This window comes from Eublepharis macularius, chromosome 8 (genome assembly GCF_028583425.1).
Source record: "Eublepharis macularius isolate TG4126 chromosome 8, MPM_Emac_v1.0, whole genome shotgun sequence".
Classification (NCBI taxonomy): Eukaryota; Metazoa; Chordata; class Lepidosauria; order Squamata; family Eublepharidae; genus Eublepharis; species Eublepharis macularius.
Window position 1 is genome coordinate 102,447,496 of NC_072797.1, and position 21,481 is coordinate 102,468,976.

At 43.7% G+C, this 21,481-nt stretch overlaps 1 protein-coding gene across 1 annotated transcript; it reads left to right on the plus strand.

Moving 5' to 3' along the window:
* The first annotated feature begins 821 nt into the window (after window positions 1-821).
* On the plus strand, window positions 822-9,666 carry KCNV2 (potassium voltage-gated channel modifier subfamily V member 2). The gene is made up of 2 exons (XM_054987598.1): window positions 822-2,195; window positions 9,385-9,666. Exons 1-2 carry the CDS (start codon window positions 822-824, stop codon window positions 9,664-9,666), a joined length of 1,656 nt encoding a protein of 551 aa, XP_054843573.1.
* Window positions 9,667-21,481: the final 11,815 nt, after the last annotated feature.

The window sequence follows — 21,481 nt, forward strand, 5'->3', positions numbered from 1 at the left end:
CCAAATGCTTTCAAGATCACACCCTGCTTTTTTGTTTTCCTTAAAAAAAGAAAACAGATTCTCATGATACTGATTTTCTAGTTTAATGCCAAGTTTTATACTTATAGAGGATGGATATACAGAGTTCCTTATTCCCATTTTACAGGTGGCAAAACACTAAGAGTTGTGCACATTGAGGGTCAGTTCAAATGTTACAGTTTCTGTATGAAGGCTGCCAAGTGCCACAATTTTTTGAATATATAGTGATCTCCCCAATTTAGTTTCAGGTACATACCCTTGTTGGTCTTGTTGGTCTGCAGTAGAACAACAGGATTTGAGTCCAGTGGCACCTTTGAGACCAACAAGATTTTCAGGATATAAACTTTCAAAAGTTAAGGCTCCCTTGACTCTCAGAAGCTCATACACTGAAAATCTTGTTAGTTTCTAGAATGCCACCAGACTCAAATCCTGCGGGTCCCCCCTAATTTAGTTTAGGAAAGTATTTGATTCCCCCCCCCCTTATTAGCAGTGATAAGACTGCTTTTTTGAACTGATTATCCACAGATTTCTGGATCCATAATCATCCACGTCAGAGAGAAAGAGAGGGCCGAGGCTGAAACAGGATAATAGCCTTTAAATCCCCACTCAGATCTTCCCTGTCAGCAAGATTAAGGCGGTCAACAGCAGCCTCCCTGTATTTGAATCCCACAATGAGTTTTAACAACAACTGGAGCTGGTGGCTGGAAGAGAAAGAAGCTGCTCTGGGGCTGGAAGCTGGGAGAAAACAACAAGAACTCATTTTGTAACAGTGGCGGTGGGAAAGGGAGTTGCATGCAACTGACATGCAGGGTTTTAAACAGAAAAGACAGTCCCAAATTTCAAACTATAAAGCAGCAGCTTATGATGGTACCATGGAATCAATGGAGGAACATAAAGAAAGATGGTATATAGACAAAGCAACCAGAGGACTTGGTATTACTAAGTGGGGATCCCAGGTGCATCTGTCCCCGAAAACTGAAAAGAACAGCTTGGCAAAGGAGAATGATGATGACAAGGAGGAAGATGATGATGAGGAGAGATTCCCTACAATGTTTCCATTGACGCCTGCCTTTTCTTCCAGAACTGCTGCATCTTCTGTGTTAAATATCAACGTTGGTGGGCACAGCTACCACCTCACTTACCAGGCAGTAGCCATCTATCCTACAACACGACTGGGCCGCTTGGCCACTTCCACTGACCGCAATTGCCAGCTAGGCCTGTGCGATGACTATGCAGCTCAAGGGGACGAATATTTCTTTGATCGCGACCCTGCTGTCTTCCAGCTGGTCTACAACTTCTACGCTTCAGGGGTATTACGAGTGCAGGATGAAGTGTGCCCCCTCAGCTTCTTGGAAGAGTTGAGTTACTGGGGGGTTCGGCTCAGGTACACACCACGCTGCTGCCGAATTTGCTTTGAGGAGCGATGCGATGAACTGAACGAGCAGCTGAAAGTCCAGCAGGAGCTGCAGGCCCAGGCTGCATCCCAGGAGAGCGAGCATCTCTTCCGGCACATGCGCTATGCACAGCAGCGTTGGCGCCTTTGGAATCTCATGGAAAAGCCCTTCTCCTCTACGATGGCAAAAGCCATGGGCGTGACCTCCAGTTTCTTCGTGCTCATCTCAGTGGTAGCATTGGCTCTTAACACTGTAGAGGAGATGCAGCATAGGAACAAGGGCACAGGAGAGATCCGTCCCATGCTGGAACATGTGGAGACATTCTGCATTGCCTTCTTCACACTGGAGTACGTGCTGCGGCTGATCTCCACCCCAGACATACGCCGCTTTGCTTATAGCACACTCAATGCTGTGGATCTCATTGCAATATTGCCCCTCTACCTCCAGCTGGTGTTGGAGCATTTTGTTGATGAGGACCAGCCTCATGGTCAAGGCTCGCAGCATGAGCATGACATTGAGAAGGTGGGGCGAGTGGGAAAGGTAGGGCAGGTGCTACGCATCATGCGCCTTATGCGTATCTTCCGCATCCTCAAGTTGGCCCGCCACTCTACAGGGCTACGAGCCTTTGGTTTCACTTTGCGCCAGTGCTATCAGCAGGTGGGCTGCCTCTTGCTCTTCATTGCTCTGGGAATTTTTGCCTTCTCTGCCATGGTCTACACAGTGGAGCATGATGTTTCCAGCACTAACTTCACCAGCATCCCCCATGCCTGGTGGTGGGCCGCCGTAAGTACCTATCTTATTATTTCACACCTTTTTTTTTTTTACATTTTTCACCTTTACAAAGCACTACTATCTGTTTTGAAACCAGCAAAGCAGACTCAGATTTCAGAACATCTGTTCTGAGCTTTGCTTTCATAGACCATGTGCCCAAGCACACACACACCCCTCAGCTGTAAGCTTTCATACACCAGTTTTAACAGATCAGGCTATAATCAGTGGAGCAGAGTTTGAATTGGATGGGTATTTGTGGCTATGCTGTGCCAAGACTTCCTGCAGCTATTGATTGAGAAAGGCAAGGGAGGGAAATGAGAGGGAGAGCCTGAGCTTCTCATCGTTAGCCTTAATTTTGCAGTGACTTGTCTTTACTTTCTGACGGCTCACTGCTAGCACTTTTTTTTTCTTATGAGAGTTTATAAAAGCAGCTCTGCCCAAAAATTTTCAATGCAATTAGAAGTTTACTTGGATTATTTCACACATGATAGCTAAAAATATTCAAGGTGAGGCTAGGAATGCCCCATGAGAGTTTTTTAAAAAGTGCATTCATCTGTGAAGTTCGGAGGCAGACAGATAAGTGGGGTGTCTTTTACAAGGCTTTCCAGACAGCTGCTGGTAGTAGCAACAACAGATCATAAAATGATATTTTGGGTTATTTATACTGAGCTAGCAGCAGTGGACAAAAATAAACAGAGAAGGACCATTTGGCAGGGTTGACTGTAAAATGATACTGAGCCTATAGTTTACAGGTCTCTGGCTGAAGTGCCTCATAAGTCACCAGTGACTGAATAATATTGTATTGTTCGTAGCTCAGCTGAATGACCATGAAGTCTCGGCTAAGTCATAAACAGAAGGGCCTCATATGGCAAAATATTCATTGATACTTTGGCTTCAGAAGTCTTTGCTGAGATGCCAGCACAATCAAACATGGAATCCACACTACATTACCTTCTCATTTGAAGAAGAGCTTCTCATTTCACTTGAAGCTCCCTTCCCTATGTACATGAGGCAAAATATGAACACAAATCACGTGTATTTTGTGTAAAGGGATTTTGTATGGAGCTAACTTCCATGGAGAAAACTTATTTTGTGTGAAGTGGCTGTGACTCACTCCTTGAACCGGGGAATAAATCATGGGTTGAGATTAGTTCACAGGCTATTAGCCTTGAATAACAGACAGGCATATAGAGACATCCAATGTATGAACAGAACAGGAGAAGCCATAAAATAGATTAGAACATAGAAGGTATTTATGAAAATTAAGCACGATATAGTAGAACTGGAAAAATCTCTTCTGCTGCCACTTCCCCCTTTGGACTAGATAAATTAGATGCCATTTTGAATAGTCTGAACGTACTGTACTGAATACCTTTTCCTGACCATCCATACGTTAGTAAATCTTTTATTGCACAGGATTATTAAGCAAAAAGGAATTAAAAGGTTTTGTGAGAATAAATCCTTAGGGCACTTGCAGATGAACTGGTTTATGAATGATCCACATATACTTCTAAATCAGAGTCTCAGTGAAATGCAGTAGGTGGATCAGGGGCGAGAAAGAGACCATATGTTCGCAGTGTTCATAGTTGCCAATCTTGAGAAACTGGCAGGATTTTAATGCAAAGAAGAGACATGGTTACACCAAAAGAACGATGATTGCTATAAAACCCTGTTGCAGGAAGTATTGCAGAGTTCTTCTGTGATGACGCTGCTAGTCTGTAAACTAGCACCAATTAGCAAAGCAACCTCCCTCAAACACGTGTGTCCAGGTGGACATGAGTCTGCCTCATACTGAATCAGACCCTTGGTCCATCCAAGTCAGTATTGTCTACTCATACTGGCAGCTGCTCTCCACGGTCTCGGGTCCAAGGTCTCAGGCAGAGGGACCAATCTTACGTTTCAGTTTTTGGGACCCCTGTTCGCCTGTTCACCTGCAAGCACTTACTGATGGCCCACTACAGCCATTGATTTCAGCAACATTCAGAAAAGTCCAAAGCGCAGTTCCAGAGCATAACCAAATAACCCCAGTTCATGCCTCTTTTGCAGGCACGGACTGCTGCCTAGTAGATGCTTCTTTGTGATGTGATACTTCGTAGTTGCTATGTGTTAGTGGTCAACAGATCCACGTGGGTAGAACCAATAATGTAGCTCTTCCCAGTGTGATCACCTGTGAAGAAGGGGGGCAGATCTGGTCAGAAAGACCTGTGCAGCTGGCCTTGTCTGCATGGCACCGGCATTCACATATATATGGCAGCTGTGTCAGATTGCACAAGGGGAAGAAGCTCCTAAAATGCCCTGGTCTATGTGGAGCAGGCCCAAAACAAAGATAGATTTAGATTTCTTTATGCCCTGATTTTTCTCCTCAATGGGGACCCAATGCTGCCTATAACATTTTCACCCCCTCCATTTTATCCTAACAACAACCCTGTGAGGCGGGTTAGCTTAAAGAGAATCAGTCACTGGCCCAAGATCCACAAGCTTCCAGAACCAAGGAGGAACTGGAATCTGGCTCTCCTGGATCCTAGTCTGACACCCTACCAACTAGGCTCCACTAGCATAAACATTCATGACATTTAGAACACCAAAGATATTCCCTTGTTCTTCTGTCTGCCACCAGCAAAATTATATGCGACACAAGAAAATACACCAGGGAAAGTTCTAAAGAAGAGCCACAGGCTCCCGTCAATAACACATTTCTCTTTCATCCCATTGTTTATTTTTGGAGAGATTTTTTTCGTCCTACATTAACATTCAATTCCAGTGACTTAATTTCCATCAGACCTAATCCCTTTTATTCCACCAAATACACCAGGTGCATTCTACAAATAAGCTTGCCTGCTGAAAGCTCAGGGAGTCGGCCCATATGTTTCCTTCATCTCTAACATCAGGCTACTTAAAAAGGAGGAAAGTGCTCCACTCTGCATGGCTGCCTTTTCATGAATATTCCTCTGCTAAACTAACCGTGGATGCTGCCTGACAGGGAACATCGCCGTTGCCCCAGTTTAGCCATTTCTCTTGTTGTTTTGTCAACATCATGACAAAACATCTACCAAGGAATAGGTTATGATCAACATTAAGCAGATAAACATTTTGAAGATACAAGAACAGAGTGAGATTCTGAATTTCTCAGAAGTTACCGCTCACATGGTATAACTGGGGGTCTAAAGCAAGGGCTTTGGGTCAATAACAGTGCATGTAGCTATTAGGCAGTCTAGATCATTCATATCATTTGCATCCGTCTCCACTTCTCTCCCCGTTCCACCAGTAACATATGGCACAAAAGGTCATGGTCTTGCAAAGTGGCTTAGACACTAAGCTCCATGGAAACTCTCCCTGCATATTCTGCTCCTTCCACACGCAGACCTTCCCTTAGCAGCAGCAGCAGTATCTGCGGGACAATTCTCAAGTAATAATGGCGTACAGCGGAGGAGAACAGGGGAACAGAGACTAGCGAGAGAGAGTGCAGTCAATGTGGATACCCTTCATAGTAAAAGTATGTTACCAAGTTACTCAGAGCGAGAGACACTGTGTGTACACAGAAGGGACATTTGGAGACTAAAGTTCTGGTGGAAATGTAAAAGCAAAGGCTCGTTTGTCAGTTTCACAGAACAATTCTTCAAGGAAAACACCTTCATTTTAATATTGAGATTTATTGAGAAATAAGCGGTTTCTTTGGGTTTTAATGTTTATTTTTTATATTCCCAGCAATAACTTGATCCTGTGGGTTGTATCAACCAGATTTTGTGCTGAGCACAGGTGCAATGACCAGTGTATCAGAACAGCCTCATAATCTGCATCATTGCACTTACACCCAGGATGTCAGGGGCTCAGCCACCACTGCCAGATGTGGTGATGCTATATTACAAAATTGAGCAAAGACAAATTTATCTGCACACCACCATAAAGATCATCCATAGACCAAATGATAGCACAAATCTAAGATACTACGTGCATGCAGAATAGAAGGGGGATCAGTTCCCACTGAAGGCCATTGATACCTTTAGCTTCAGAGTTAAAATTGAGACATATAAAGACACATCCACCCTGTGCTGCTATTAATCTTGGTTGGAAAAAAGACAGGTAGAATATATGGAGCTGTATTTTTCCCTTCCAAAGCTCACAGAAACACAGGAAGGATGATTCTGATCAATGAAATCATGTGGAGGTAGAAGGATCAAACCTCACCCCGCACACATGGCCATAATCCAAGCTAGGATTGTACATAACTTTAGTTTAACTTTAAAAAGTGTTGAGAAGATCTAGTTAAGATCTCTCAGTGTCCTACATATTTTAGATTGTTCTAATCTTTCAGGGCTACTTCAAGCCTAACTTCTTTCCTACAAAGGCAGCCCTGCTATGTAGGAAAAAGCATGTGCACATAAAAAAGTTATTGTTTGTGAAAAACACACATCCAGATGCCAGCTCTGCCCCTATATCTACCCAGGGAATACAATTACAGGACCCAATGGCATCAACTACACTGTCTCTGGCTCTTACTTTTTTTTTTTTTATATATAATTTTTTATTTTCAATATCTAACATACAACTACTACATACATACATACCCTACAGAACAGTAACTACAAAAGACTACAATAACACAAGGGATAGGAAAGAGGAGAGAAAAAAGAGAGAGGGAGGGAGGGGTGGAAAAAAGGGGAAGGTACCCTACAAACACTAAACACTAAACACTACATTTCTGTTTTCCCTTCATACTGCCATTATTCAAAAGTTAAAGCTTTATATTATATTGATGGAGTGGTTGACCTTACTAAATGCAAATTACAATTTAATTTCAAGTTAAATTTTTCTTCCCCTCCTGGGTCCCGGACGGAGTTCTCTCTGCGCAACTGCAGCCGCAGTGCTCGTTTCCTCCCCCTCCCCCTCAGACTTCTCCTTTTCGTCTTGCTTGGTGCACTGGAATTCTGGGTTCCTGTCCTCAAAATCCCTTAGTTGATCTTCTGATAATATCTTAAAGGCTTGATCTTTATGGGTGAACCAGATTCCTTCCGGAAATAACCATTTGTACTTTATTCCACGTTCTCTCAGAAGAGCTGCGAACTTTTTATACTTAAAACGTCTTTTCCGGACTAGAAATGGGACGTCTTTCAATATCTTAATTTTGTTGCCCAAGAAGTCCAAATCCGCATTGTATGAATTATATAGGATAGTGTCCCGGATCCTCTTAGATGAAAAATCGATGATGATCTCGCGCGGCAACTGACGCTTCGTTGCATACTTTGAAGTAGCCCGACGGGCTTCCAAAATGGCGCTTTTAACTTCTTCTTTAGTTGCCCTCGCAGGTGTCGCCAATAGTTCCGAGACAAGACCCCGTAAGTCCTCGTTTTCCTCCTCTTTCACATTCTGGAGGCGCAAAATTGTCTGTGTTCGTTCCACTTGTAGCCCGATCAACTGATTCTCCACCAGTTTAAGCTCTTTATTCGTAGCCTTCACGAGTGACGCACTTTCCCGAGCAGACTTCTCTGCCCCCCCCGCTGCTTCCTTGATGGTTTTCACTTCGCTCTCCATTAAGCCCACCCTTTGATCTGTTTCATTCAGCTTGTCAACAAAGGGTTTTATAGCTTCACCAACCGCCCTCCGTACAATTTCCTCCAGCGATTCTCCCTTTAAGGCAGCCGAAACTGACTTGCCAAGGGCAGGACTTTGTTTTTTTGTTGCCATTTGGGGGGGGGGGGCGCCAACCAAATTTTGAGACTCAGTAAAGGGGAAGAGTGAGCCTTCTTAGCTTCAGATCTCACCTCTCCTTCACGTACGCTTGTAATAACAGAAGGAATTCGCTTACTTGTAGGCTCTCGCCTAGTTCTGCTCTTTGCCGTTTCTCATGGCCCGGCAGCACTCGAGGCGCCGCGCACGTCCGCCGGCCTCCGTAGGGACAAACGGGCAATTAACCCCCCGCATTGATTCCAGGGGGCTCTTCCCGCAGCGTCCCGGACCCAGCCTCCCTCACTGGGAGTTTTGGGGGCTAATCTTCGCAGATCAGCCGCCCGGACAGGGTGCCCGGCCGCTTCCTCTCGAGCCAGCGAAGAGGAGCGTCCGACATGGCGGAGAAAACGAAAACGAATCTCTGTCTCTGGCTCTTACAGCTGCTCATCCTCCAATCTGATATATGCCCTCATGTGCCAACAATGTCCTTCTGCTCTGTACATTGGACAAACCAGCCAACCTCTACGCAAAAGAATAAATGGACACAAATCTGACATTAGAAATGGAAACGTCCAGAAACCAGTGGGAGAACACTTCAATCTACCAGGACATTCCATCAAAGACTTAAAGGTCACTGTAGTTCAACAGAAACCTTTCAAAAACAAAATCCAACGGGAGGCTGCTGAACTGGATTTCATATGCAAATTTGACTCTGTCAAGCTGGGACTGAATAGGGACTATGAATGGTTATCACATTACCACAGGTAACAGATTTCCTTTACAGAGGTGGGGTCTGGGGGAGCTCAGTGGCACCTGGTGTGGGCTTTCGGGAACCACAGATCTCTTTGTCAGATGCATCTGGCAGGGAGAGCTGTGGTTGTCGAAGGCCCATACTACATTGGAATTGGATGGTCTAGCTGTTTGGCTGCTACAAACTAACAGGGCAAACTCCTTTGAAGCCAACTGATACACACACCAAAAGGAGATGTTTACATATACTAGCAAAGGAATGTTTTGATTGCTCCCTCCCCCTCCCCCCCTAATTGCCGCCTCTCTTCTCTCTCCTGCTCTTCTGTATTTGGCCAGTATCTGTATCAGGCATCTGACGAAGAGAACTTGATTCTCGAAAGCTTATGCTACAATAAAATTGGTTAGTCTTAAAGGTGCTACTGGACTCTTTTTGATTTTGTGACCAATCAAATATTCATGCTGCAAAATACATACACATGCATTTTTACACATTATTATGTAGACGTATCAGACAACCACCGGAAAGCAACATAAGTCAGAGCATAGGGTTGCTTCATTCTAAGACTCTGGAGAACCATTAACAGTTAGAAAACATAATGCTGGGCTTGACATTTACCCATGACCTTAGCATAACACAGGTCCTTAAAAGAAATTGCTCAAGTAATGAAAGTTCTAAGGCAGTAGCGTGTAAGAGACTTCTAAATAAATTCAAATTGTCAATCCATCCTCAGTATGAAGTGCTATTACATTCTTCTGAGTAACTGTTTCATTTTTGATTTGCTTGTAGGTAAGCATTTCTACGGTTGGCTATGGAGATATGTGTCCAGAAACCCATCTGGGACGACTGTTTGCTTTCTTCTGCATTGCTTTTGGAATAATTCTGAATGGGATGCCCATCTCTGTGCTCTACAATAAGTTCTCAGACTATTACACCAAGCTGAAAGCTTATGAGTATACAGCTATACGAAAAGACAGGGGGAAGGTAGATTTTGCACGGAGAGCCATGAAGAAGATGTCAGAGTGTTATGGAAACAGGCCAACCCAATTACCAAGACACAGATACAGTTAAGATCCTGTCTAGAAAATAGGTCTGGAGAGAGGGAGGCATAAGGAATCAGCCAAGTCAATTCAAGGGGTAATCATATTAGAAAGAATGGCCAAGCTGAACATGGTATCATCCGCTTCAAAAGATGCATATGTTTATCTTCTTCCATGTTATTTTTGCTGATAACGGTTCCAGCTGACATCTAAACAGCCAATGGAATCAATTACCTGCTTTGGATTATTCATCTTCAGATTTGAATAAGGATCCATTGAGGTTTGATGTGTGTTTGGCCTGCAAAATGCAACCGAGCGCAGCCAAACAAAATCACTTCGTTTTCTGTTGACTGCCATATTTACTACCATGATTGATGGTGATGATTCAAAATGAGAATCAGACTAGGCTTTCAGGTAGCCATGGAGTATCTTGAATCTGAAATTTAGTAGTCTTCGGACTTGTGAGAGGAACACTTTAAAGGTGCACAACACCTTTGAGTTTTAAGCGCGTTAAGTGCATCCTGAGGTACCAAAAAATAACACATTGCCTGAAATTTGGTTTTGAGAAATAAGAGACCCACAACGTTTGTTTTTTTCTTTTTAAAAAAATTAAGTCCCCCCCCCCCCGGTAACAATACAGGGCAATATGGACAAAGAAATATTAAACCAATTCTTGTAGCCTTTCAAATTCACATTCATAGCCATTCCCTGCATAAGGAATATTAGAAGGAATGGTTTTGTTTACAAAAGAAATCTCTGTTGATAAGAATCTGACAATACAAATATGCTAATAGAGACTAATGTGAAGTAAGCTGACAATGCATATACAATGAGTTACATTTTCTAGCAGTGTCTCAAGAACAATAACAGGTTCATTACAGCTCTATAATAAACATTTGATTACCAAACAATGACTGGATAAGAGATAAGTAAGTGGAACTGAACAACACAAATGTTTCACCAATAATTCTTCTACATTTTACTGCTAAGCCTTAGTCAACATTTGTCATGCAATAATATCTAATAATACGTAGCATAGATACATAGAAGGAAGGCTTTTCTAAGGACACGGACAATCTGTGGCAGAGACAGAATCAGGAATGTCCTGATTCATAGATCAGCTGCTTCACCACTATGCTGCAGTAGGACAGCAGAGATATTCCTTTTTAAGGCCTTTTAAGTCAATGGCCTTAGAAGGGTGTACCTTTGCTTAGAACGGCACCCTACTTCTGTAAACACCACTGGCCTGGAGTATATTGTATGCTTTACCTTTCTGCTAATTGAATAATGTGGGCATTTCTAGACAGAGGTGGATTATGTAGATATAGCCTATTATTTTATTATTTTACTCCTTCCGAAGGGTACAGAAGGACAACGCACAGTGTATCCTGACTTAGAGCTCCAGCTAAATCAAATAATCTTTGATCACACCCAGAATATTACACAGCAGTAGGGATGTGCGGCGAAAAATATTTGGTTTTATTCTTATCCCGATATCAGGAATACCGTAAATATTTGGTATTCTGACCAGATTCTCTATTCAGAGTCAGTTTTATTCAGGAATACTGAATATATTCAGCCATTATTCCCTATGGAGAAAACTATTTGGGGGCTGGGCGTGCCCTTTCAAGCAACTCCACCAAAATTGTAGGGAGCCTAGTCTTTCCTGTCCACTAACGGTCCCCCAAGTTTCAGGAAGATTGGACCCAGAGTCCAGTTCTATGGGCCCCTGAACAAGATGTCCCCAGTTACTCTCCACTGTTTCCTATGTTGGGGGGGGGGCAGATTCCAAGGCTTTCCAGGGCAAAGAAAAAAAACCTTAACCAAACACACAGGGGCAACACCTGGCCCAAAGCCAGTCCCAATGCAAGTCCCAAAGCAAGCTGAACCAACAAAGCCCACTGCAAACAAACTGAAGCAAGGAACCAACATCAAAGTAGAGACAAGGTAGAACAGAACCAAGGGGACTAGTCACTGGAAAAAATATTTATGACAATCATTTCTCCCGTTTAGATTAAATCTTAGTGTGTATATAGTACAGAACCAAACTGAAACAAGGGAATCTGACCAGAACCATTCTGACCAACATGAAACCAGAGAATCCCAGCAGAACCAAGTTGAAGCAAAGATATTGTTGTAAATTGAACAGAAACAACATCAAACTAGAGAATCTTGGGAAGTCTGGAAAGGTCCTTCTTGCCTCCCTCCCCCCTCCCCTGGAGGAAAAGAGCCCTGGAAAGCAGGAAAACAACTTGCAGAAGCAGCCAGCCAGATTTAAAATGGCTGGAGCTGTTTGCCAGATAAACCCCAGCACTAAGGTAATTGGTATTCCTGAATATGTTTGGGATTCTCTAATGTTATTCGGTATACAAACACTGAATTGTGTACCCCTACATAGCAGCCTGGTTCCACTTGTAATCCACGACCACAGCCCATGATAACTTACATATGAATGAAGGCTGCTTCCTTGCTATGGTCTCTCTCCTTCCCAAATCCTGCCCTCCCCAGGCTCCACCCCCAAATCTCCAGGAGTTTCCCAATGTTAGCGAAATGTATTGTTACCTTTGCCATTGCATAGGATTGCACTGTTAAGTTGCAACGGTAAAGAATCAATATAAAAACAGATTTAAAGAGGGGACAAAAATAAATGAGACCTGATGAAAATACAAGTCCTTGGAAAACATCAGGATGGTTCCCTTAGCCAGTGTTTTTAGGGTCTATTAATAAGCAAAGAAACGGTAATTTTCCAGGCAAAATTTAGACTGTGCATGTGTATTTCCAGTCATCCAACTTGCTTGGAACTGCTGAATCTGTGTCATCACATACTCCAAATTAGAATGACGCACAGCTCCAGAGCCAGCTAAGAAGGAGCCAGCCAAGACAGAGGCATTATTCAGACTAGTGAAATAGTGGCAAAATCTAATGCCGCTGGACACACATGGGAGCCTCCACTTGCCTACCAATGGAAACAAGTGAATTCACCACCACTCTTCCCTTTCCCACCTGCTGCTTCTCACTTCAAAAAGCACCTAGACCCACGCGTGTAACAGAATCAAGAAGAGCCGGACAGGGCCCTTGTGGCTCATGAACAGTCCGAATGTGTACGTGTAATAATGGTTTTGGATGGTACAGAGGTGAATCTGTACATGTATTTGATTTTATGTACACAATAAGCTGCGTATTCCTTTTTATATACGGATATTAAAGAACAGGGATGTGAAAAATTAATTGCATTTCCAGGAAGGAAGGGCATAAGGATGTTACAGATGTACCGCTGTTCCTTGTATTTCATGGCCTTTACAAGACTATTTAAAATATTCATGCATGTAATATTCCTGCGAACAGAGGACAAGGCTTCGTGCACCTGAGCAAGTATGCTGGAGTTCACAAAAGCTTGTGTCACATTGACATTACCTCTGTTGGCAACAGTGCCACAAGGCTCCTTGCTGCTTTTGCAAGGGGAATGACAATGACAGGCCGCAAACCGGTCCCATCGCTCCTCCTCAACTGCGTCTCTAGCTGCTGAATGGCATGATGGATTACTGGTGTCACTTCCAGCAGGTGTAGACTCTACACACTGTACTGCAAGTACTGCAGATCTTGCACCCACCTCTTTTCTACACAGAAACAAATGTTTGCATGCTCCAATGGAATATATATAGGCAACTGTGTGAAGTTATTTGAGAATGTGATGGCTTAAAGTAGTTTAAGAAAACCCGGTTTATTAGGCCTGTTATACTCACATCTGCCAAAGCCAGGAAGCCTAATTTGAATACTATGCAATTTGTTTTGCTAATTATGCAAATCAAGCACATTAACCATTGTGTTGTCTACCGGTTGCTTTGCATCTTCTCCTGTTAACTATCACAAAAAAGTTAGAAAAGGATCACAGCAAACATCTGTTTACATGATTCTTAGTGACAGTCGCTTGGCTGAGCCTGGCAATCGGCAGGAACACTGGGGGGGGGGGGAGGACAAAGGGCTTGCTTGTGATGTTTATTTATTTAATTCAATTTATACCCTGCCCTAAGTCACTTCTGGCTAGGGTCAAAGGCTATCTAGGGCCAAAGGGCAGCTCTAGGAATCACTGGCTTTTGGTGATTCCTAGAGCTACCCTTTGTCACTTCTGGGTTGTATCCAGAAATGATGTAGTGATGACATGGCTTTTAATTTTATTTTTCTCTTATTACCAAAAATGGGAGACATGGGGGCAGCTGTCAGTGATGGCATGAGATTGCTTCCAGGAAAAGCCCAGAAGTGACATCATGCTTCTCTAGGAATTGATGGAAACCATAGAGTCTCTGACAATTCCTAGAGTGATGGCAGGAAAGAGGAACCCCACACGGGTACTGGCAACCCTACTCTTGAGACAGCAGCAAAGCTTATATGGGACAAGAAAAGGTGGAACAAGGCAACATGGTCTCTGCTTGTCATGTTCCAGTAGTATCTGTTCAATTAATGCATGTTTCCATGTAGGAGGCTCTTGTTTGTTTTATTGCACAAGTCTTGAACCCTTTACAGCTAAAAATATTAAAGGCACACCCCTTAGCTTGCAGCATTCAGCTGTAGTCAATAGAAATGGAAAGTTCTTACAGTCAGCTGAAGTAAGATTTGGGCTGCTGTTCTATGTACACCTACCGCCTGTTGACTGCACTTGATTGGCTTCCATGAAACCAACTGCCAATGAATTGTAAATAAGACCATAACCGTAAAGGTCTAATTCTAATTCAATCCTATCCTTTTATTTGTGACTAATTTGTAACTAGCAAACAAGTACGCATAGAACTGCAACCTTAAATGTCTTGACTATCACCCAGCAACACACAGTAATCTTATATTAAAGATAACAAAGCACTCTTAAGTTTACTGTTTAGCATGGCCAAACATTTTGCTCTCATTTGGCTAGCTTGGAAAATATACTGTTTTGCAAGACAAGGAATTCCATCTCCCCTTTTCTCACTGAATGTGGGAGAAACATTATTTGTGAGAGAACGCTCTGATTAAACGTGGATGTTCTTCTCTTTAAATACCAGTTCTCCCTATTATTTCATAGCACAGATCCTTGCCATTAAAAAGCGGTCCCATGGTTGTGAATGTAGGCACGGCTGATAGATGATCTCCATTCAGCTGGGGAATGGCAGCAAGAAGCACATTAACAAGCAGGCCAGTGTGAGTGGATAGAGGGTTCCCTTGAGTCATCAGATTGCCAAAGCAGCATGTGATGTAGTGGGAAAGAACAGAGGTTAAGGCAATTGAAGGTCATAGAACAATTATTCATGTTGGTGCCTCCCTGAAGGGGCAGTCCTAAATACGTCTTGACCCTTCAGAGTCAATAGGACTTATTTTGGAGCAAATGTTTCAGAGTGTGCTGCTTGGCTACAGTTTACAGAGAAACAGTTAGAAAAGTTCCCTGAGGCATGCAGCTTCAGGTATGTGAGAAGCATTGTAAGGGACCAACTAGACGAGAGCATGAGATTAATGAATATTTTAAAATGTGTCCACCCATTCATGTAAAAATGTCGGGCGGGAGGATGAATTTTTGTGTGTGAACAAAAGCAGATAACATGGCAAGAGAAGCTAAGCCCTATCCACTCCTTGACTCTCCTCTCCTGCCTGGTCTCTGTTGCTTTTAGCATTTTTCTTTGAGCTCACCTCTTTTCAAATACTGGATTGACATATAATAATAACTTGATCATTTGGAGGTCAGGCTGAATCAAAATGTCCCTTTCAGAAAACTTTTCAAGGGTAAAATTGAAGCGGGACAAAAGTATTCTCCCCACTAATCACTCGTCTGACTCTTAGTTCATTTCCTCTCAGTGACGTTATCATGTAGCCAAATCTGACCGATGACATAGTGTAGTGACATTTTCTGCTTTTATGAAAGAAATAAAAGTCCTAAAAACAGTGGTGCTTTAGTAACTGGAGAGGAAAAGGTACATCTAAGAGTCTGAGGAAATATTTTAGCCCACTTGGAAGTGATTTTCAATCCCAAAATCAAAATAGGTGAAAATTTGGTATAACCCTACATTGAATAATACCCTACAGTTTTCTGAAAAAAGCATGCATATACTTCCTTCTGTTCTTCTGCAAATCTACTAAGTACAAATTGAAGTAATTAGCCCAATAAATAGGGGCCTCAAACTCAAATGTGTTCAAGGATAAACTGCTACAGATTCCAGGGGTCATGGGCCATTCACTCCTCCCTCCCCAAATCACTATTTTTTTCACGGAGGAGTGAGTGACAGCAGTAACATTACTGAATTGCGGATCTGGATTTAAATTGTTCTGCTGTACATCCGTATTATAAGCCAGTAGCTTCCTGACTTTGATGACATCATTCTAGCACACACCTGTCAGAAAGACTTGCAGGAAGCTGAAGTTGCATCTGGCACACACTTCCCTTGTCTGTTTAATCCAAGATAACTTGAGCTGAAGAAACCATTTACTAAAGAGAGAAAAGTATTTGTGAATACACAAAAAGTTATCTTTAGATGTCTAACACAAAGAATAACAGCAGGCAGCAGTAATTAGTTTATGAATCCCATGAAGGTATGGTTACATAGAAAGGTGCTAAGAAAAATATGAAGCCTTGGAGCTGCCAATCAACATGAATGATCTATGCCCAAGGACTGGGTCTGATGGTGGAAAATCTCAGCTGTGTCCTTCTGGATAGAAGCTTCCTTCTTGAACTGTCACATAGTTTGCCTCTCACAGAGCTTGACTAGGAATTTCATTCATTCTAAACCTGTGCCGCCAGCACTATGCCTTTCTCACCATGGTATATATAGCTGGCTTCAACACTAGGGCCACTAAAGGATTTTAATGCTCTGTGATGTGCCTCTCCCCCCTGTGAGCAGTTAGAGGAATGCTCAGCTGTGCATGAAATGTGGGTTCTAGTCCTGCATCTTACTACTGGGAGAGGGAGAGGTTGGAAAAAGGCACTCCACAGGAAATGAGCACTAGAGCGACAGAGAGAACCATAGCTCTGCCTATGGCTGGAATGGGTGCGGCATAGAGGGCAAGAATGCTATACACCTAAATACACTTTCATTAGAGAAAGACTATTGAACCAAATAGAACTTACTTTTGAGTAAGCCCTTGGGATCATACCTATAGGCATTGGAGAGTTATTTTGGGAATACAGTACAATAATTAAGTCCTGAGTGGAATTCTAGAAAAGTAATCCTTCTGCAGCAGGCATTAGGATAGAAAAGAAAAGTACAGGGGCACATTGCATCTCACTATGAAACAGTTTGGAAATTCCTCCAAAGCTCCAACAAGATGCTTAAATCTAAGTTAGCAACACTCCACAGGAGGTTTTGCTGTCAAATTACAGGCCCTGAGTCAAGAAGGGATTTACACACACCATACCAAACCAGTTACGTTACATGTCTAATTTTAAAAATTCAGCTTAGGTTTTTCGCATAGGATTTTCTGAATGCGCAGCAGTCTAAAGTGTTTGCAGGGCATCTTCTAAGCGGCACTATGGAAAAGATTTCTATGTGACTTTTAGCAAAATAAAGGGGGCATTAGAGATATACAAATAAATCATATGTTAAACATAAGTTGGCATCCAAAACAACGAAAAAGGAATGAAATCCCTTGCGAAACATGAATAAAACAGAAAGCATGCAGACTGACAGTTTATTCCACAGTTCAGGAACTAAGCAAAGCCCCACTTTGTCCAGTTACAAAATCATAAAGGCACAGAACATTTAATTCTGTTCCAAGATCTCCTGGTTCCCCCAGCGGTGTCCGTAAAACTTGTTTGGCTAAAAGCAAAGTTCACACATAGATACACACATATTGTTTTCTCTGGGTCAAAAGGAAAGAAACAGAATTGCAACAGATAACAGACAAGGTTTCTAAAAGCACAGCAGCACTCATGATAATGTAGCTGACTTTCTCTGGAATCCACTGAAAAGCCTGCATGAGCCAAGTCTGGTCATTGCTTCTAACACTGGCACCAGAGGGTATATGAAATGGATTTCCAAGCACATCAAGATCAGGTGCTGAATGGGCCCACCTGGATCATTCCACTTACTCATGTAAGTTAATGTGAGGCTCCTCCTTCACTAGTTCTCCCGCCTGAGAGCCTGACAGCTCTCCAGGCAGGTGTCCTCCGGCCTCAGATAGGCAGGGAAGGAGGTTGCACCACCTTGTTCCTTCTCTTGCCCTGCAGCTGCTAGGAAGTTTCCCAGCAGCATTTTGGCTTCTGGCAGGCCTCCCAGCATGTTTCAGGCCAACCAATGCCAGGCCTGGGGTGGAATGATCTGCATCAGTTACTCCAACACAGCCTGGTCCACAATCCTCTTCTCGCCTTCTTTGGCCAGCTGCAGCCACTGAGTTGCAGCATCTTGTATAGCAGTGACTAAGGCCCGTGGCCGGTCTCCCTTCTGGTAAGACATGGACCTGAATTTCTGCTGTTATGTTTCCGTGAGACCTTGAACCGGTCCAAAATGGCAGCTTTCAAGGTTTCATAATTGCCCCCCTCCGCTTTAGGGAGTGCCTTGAGGGCTTCCTGAGCCTTCCCTGTCAAGTAGGGCCCTATGAGAAAGGCCCAGTGCTTTTGGGGCCATTGGACTGCTTCCACTATTCTCTCAAATATTTCCAGGAAGGCATCAATGTCATCATCATGTCCTAGCTTTGTCAAGGAAAACCAGGGGGTCCCAGCTGCAGCCTCCGTTGCAGTGAGCCCAACTGTTCCAGAAGGCTGGCTCACCTGACCCCCCTCAAAGACTCAACAAAGTTACCAGACCAGGGCTGCTTGGGTCCCCATAAGCTGCCAGGTGACATCCCAGAGGAACTGATCCTGGTGTTCCACCAGCCACTGGCCAAACTGTGTAAATGTCACTGTCGAAAGACAGCCAGTCATAGTCTCCTCACGAGTTGTCTCTGCAGTCTCCTCATGAGTTGCAATTGTTGAGGCAAGAGTAGGCACCAGCACAGGCATGCCGTGTAGTGGATAGACATGGGCATGAATTGAAATATGAATCAAATTTCGTGACAAATCAGGCCAATTTGTGTTTCGTGAAAAAGCGTTTTTTGGTGCCGTGGTTTTCACGAAATTCACGACATTTTGGCCCAATTTGTTCGATTCATGAATAATTCGTGATGCCAAACAGGCTGCTGCCGATCCATTGATTCCCTAGGCAACATAGGCCTGGAATGTCTGCAGACCTTTTGTTGCCATTGGAAACTTCAATCTTAGCCCACATAACCTTGATAAGCAGCTCTCCTCGCCAACTGGAGAGCTTCCGTTCTTCCCTGTAAAGCGAGGAGCAGGGGGGTTAATCCCCTAGGCAACTGAGATGGACCTTCTGTAGCCATGGGAACACCAACCTCATCCCTTCAAACCCTGTTAGGCAGATCTGTCTGCCAACCACAGATCTTCTGTTCTGCTCTATGTGACCTCCTCGACCCTTACAGGAACCTGAATTTAAAGGCCTCCCCTTGTCCCACCTCACTGGCCCTGCTCCCAGCCTATCTGATAGGAGGGCTGGGCAGACTTTGCAGTCTCCTGGCCCCACCCACTTCATCCCAGCCTAGGGTGGGGTGTTTGGTCTGCTCTCTGCCTGGCTTGCCCCTGCTGCTTCTGGGCCCTCCCCAGTGGCTCCCTTGGCAGCTTGGGGCCTGTGCCTGCCTGGCTTGTGCTGATGGCAATCTCCTGTGGCCCGGATGTGGAGCTGTCTGGGCAACTGCAGAAGAGTGAGTCTGCTGAGTGGCTGCAGGCTGTTCCCCAGGGTTGTGCCTGGGCATTGGCTGTGGCTGGCCTAAGGATGAGGGAGGCCTGGGGGACCTGTACAGACGCCTGCAGCTGAGGTACTGCCAGAGGCCACACTGCAGGGCCTGAAGATGGTGTCTGCTGCTGCAGGGCTGGTCAGGGGTGGGGGGGTGGACAGAAGGACGGTGTCACCGGACAGTTAAGGAAATCAAGTAACAAGTCTTGCCAAGACCACAAGTGAAGCTCACTTCTAGAGAAATATCCATTTAGATTATGAATTCAGCTGTCATTGAACATCACTCTTGTAGCCATCAAATGGGTGATGTCACATTGATCAGTACAGCAGCAGTAGAGGACAACTGAGAGGGGCAGGGAAACTCTCAGTTATGCAGGAAAATAAGGGAAATTACTTTTTAAAAGCTGGGTCTAGTTAATTGGGATTAGTGGCAAAGTACTTCCTTCAGGTGACAAAACAGTTTAAAAGGATCCACAAAAGGAGGGAGGGATTATCCCTGATCCCAATTTCCACAAGAACTCTGCTATACAGTACAAGGCATACCTAGCAGGGATGGCAAGCTAGTCACTCCTTCCTAAAAGACCCCTTTCCCCTCTATTGAAGATTAACCAATTTACCTGTGTCACCAAAGCCCCTGAATGCCACCAGTTGACTCTGCAGGGAAGCAGTCACATTCAAGGAAAGAGCTAGAGAGTCTCTCTACACAAGACATCTTACCCAGGGATGCTCAAGGGAAAGATCCTACACTTGTTCACCCATGGTGGATTCACATGCACTGCTAGAGAGGCAGACTACACTTGAATATAAGACCACACAGAAAGCAATTCACTTGACCGTCCCCGTGTAAGATGTCTTGTGTAGAGAGACTCAGAGACGCCCCAAAGTCTGACTGGTCTACTGGTACACAGTTAACCAGCCTGAGAATGGCTTCCCACACAGTTAGCCCATGGACACCCCCCACCAGGCCAGGTGAAGGGGATGAGCCTGTTTCCTGCTAGAAATTAAGCAAATGAGACGGCATGGTGCTAGGTTTCAAATAATTTATAAAAAGACCACAAACCATTGGACTGTGTCTAGTCTGGTGCTTTCTAGTTCTGTTTTCCCCTGGGCCCTTCGACCCCCCGCATGGTGGTGGAACAGGGAGGAATACAGGTCTCCCAAGGGCAGGCACTGCAATAAAATATTTAGGTTGCTAGAGAACACATCTAGCAAGCTGATGTGTATACTTTTATTTCCTTTCTGCCTCTGAATTTTGTCTGCGTTCTCGACTTCACAATTAGATTTGTACTTATTCTAACAACCCCCATCCTTTCATTTGTATCCAAATAAACTTCTTTGATTTTACTTGGATTAAGTCTTCTGTACTTTTACTGAGCTAAAGTGCACAGCAAACTTGCATACATGTAGGAGGGCCTGAAAAACAGGATTGCTTTGAAAGCTTCTTCATTTTGCTGCGTTCTGGACAAAACTCCTGCCTCCTTCGAAGAGAGATTTCAATTTCTTTGTCACAGCTGCATTTTACATTCTCACAAAAATGTTGCTTCGCATAATATTCCCAAGCCAGTTGCTATACAGGACAAGTAAGACATTGGAGCCATTTTTCCTGGTCTTTAAATCCATTAGCTGATGGTAATCCAAGTTATCAGTCTCACTGTCACTAAAGTAAATCCTGTTAGTGCAAAGAGCTGCAATGGCCTAATCAAGACCATTTGAAATAGATGGATGTTCACCACTGCAAACACTTTTTGTCACTGTCAGTTAAGTCTATTTTAGATTAACCTTAAAGTGCCATATAGGTCAACAAAGCTTAATTGGATTGTAGAGACAAAGCCAGCACCAAACTGCCCTAGCAGTAGACAGATTGCCCAAATCCTTCTGCTACATTAACATAAACATATCACGTTTTCCTAGTCACAAACCTGAGCTTGTTCTGTTTCATCACAACTCTGGCCAATCAGTTTGCAGTATAGATTTCATCCTCAGTATTAAGAACCACCTGTCCACTTTTGCAAGTTACAGACAAATACAAAGTTACAGCCAAAGGCAAGGCAGGAAGTTATTTACAAGATGCCAACTAACTCTGTGAAATGTAGACAGTGTTACATT

Coding starts and splice junctions, on each gene's coding strand:
- KCNV2 (XM_054987598.1), top strand. CDS start 822: ATGCAGGGTTTTAAACAGAAAAGACAGTCCCAAATTTCAAACTATAAA. Junction 2,196..9,384: donor ATGCCTGGTGGTGGGCCGCC/GTAAGTACCTAT, acceptor ATTTGCTTGTAG/GTAAGCATTTCTACGGTTGG.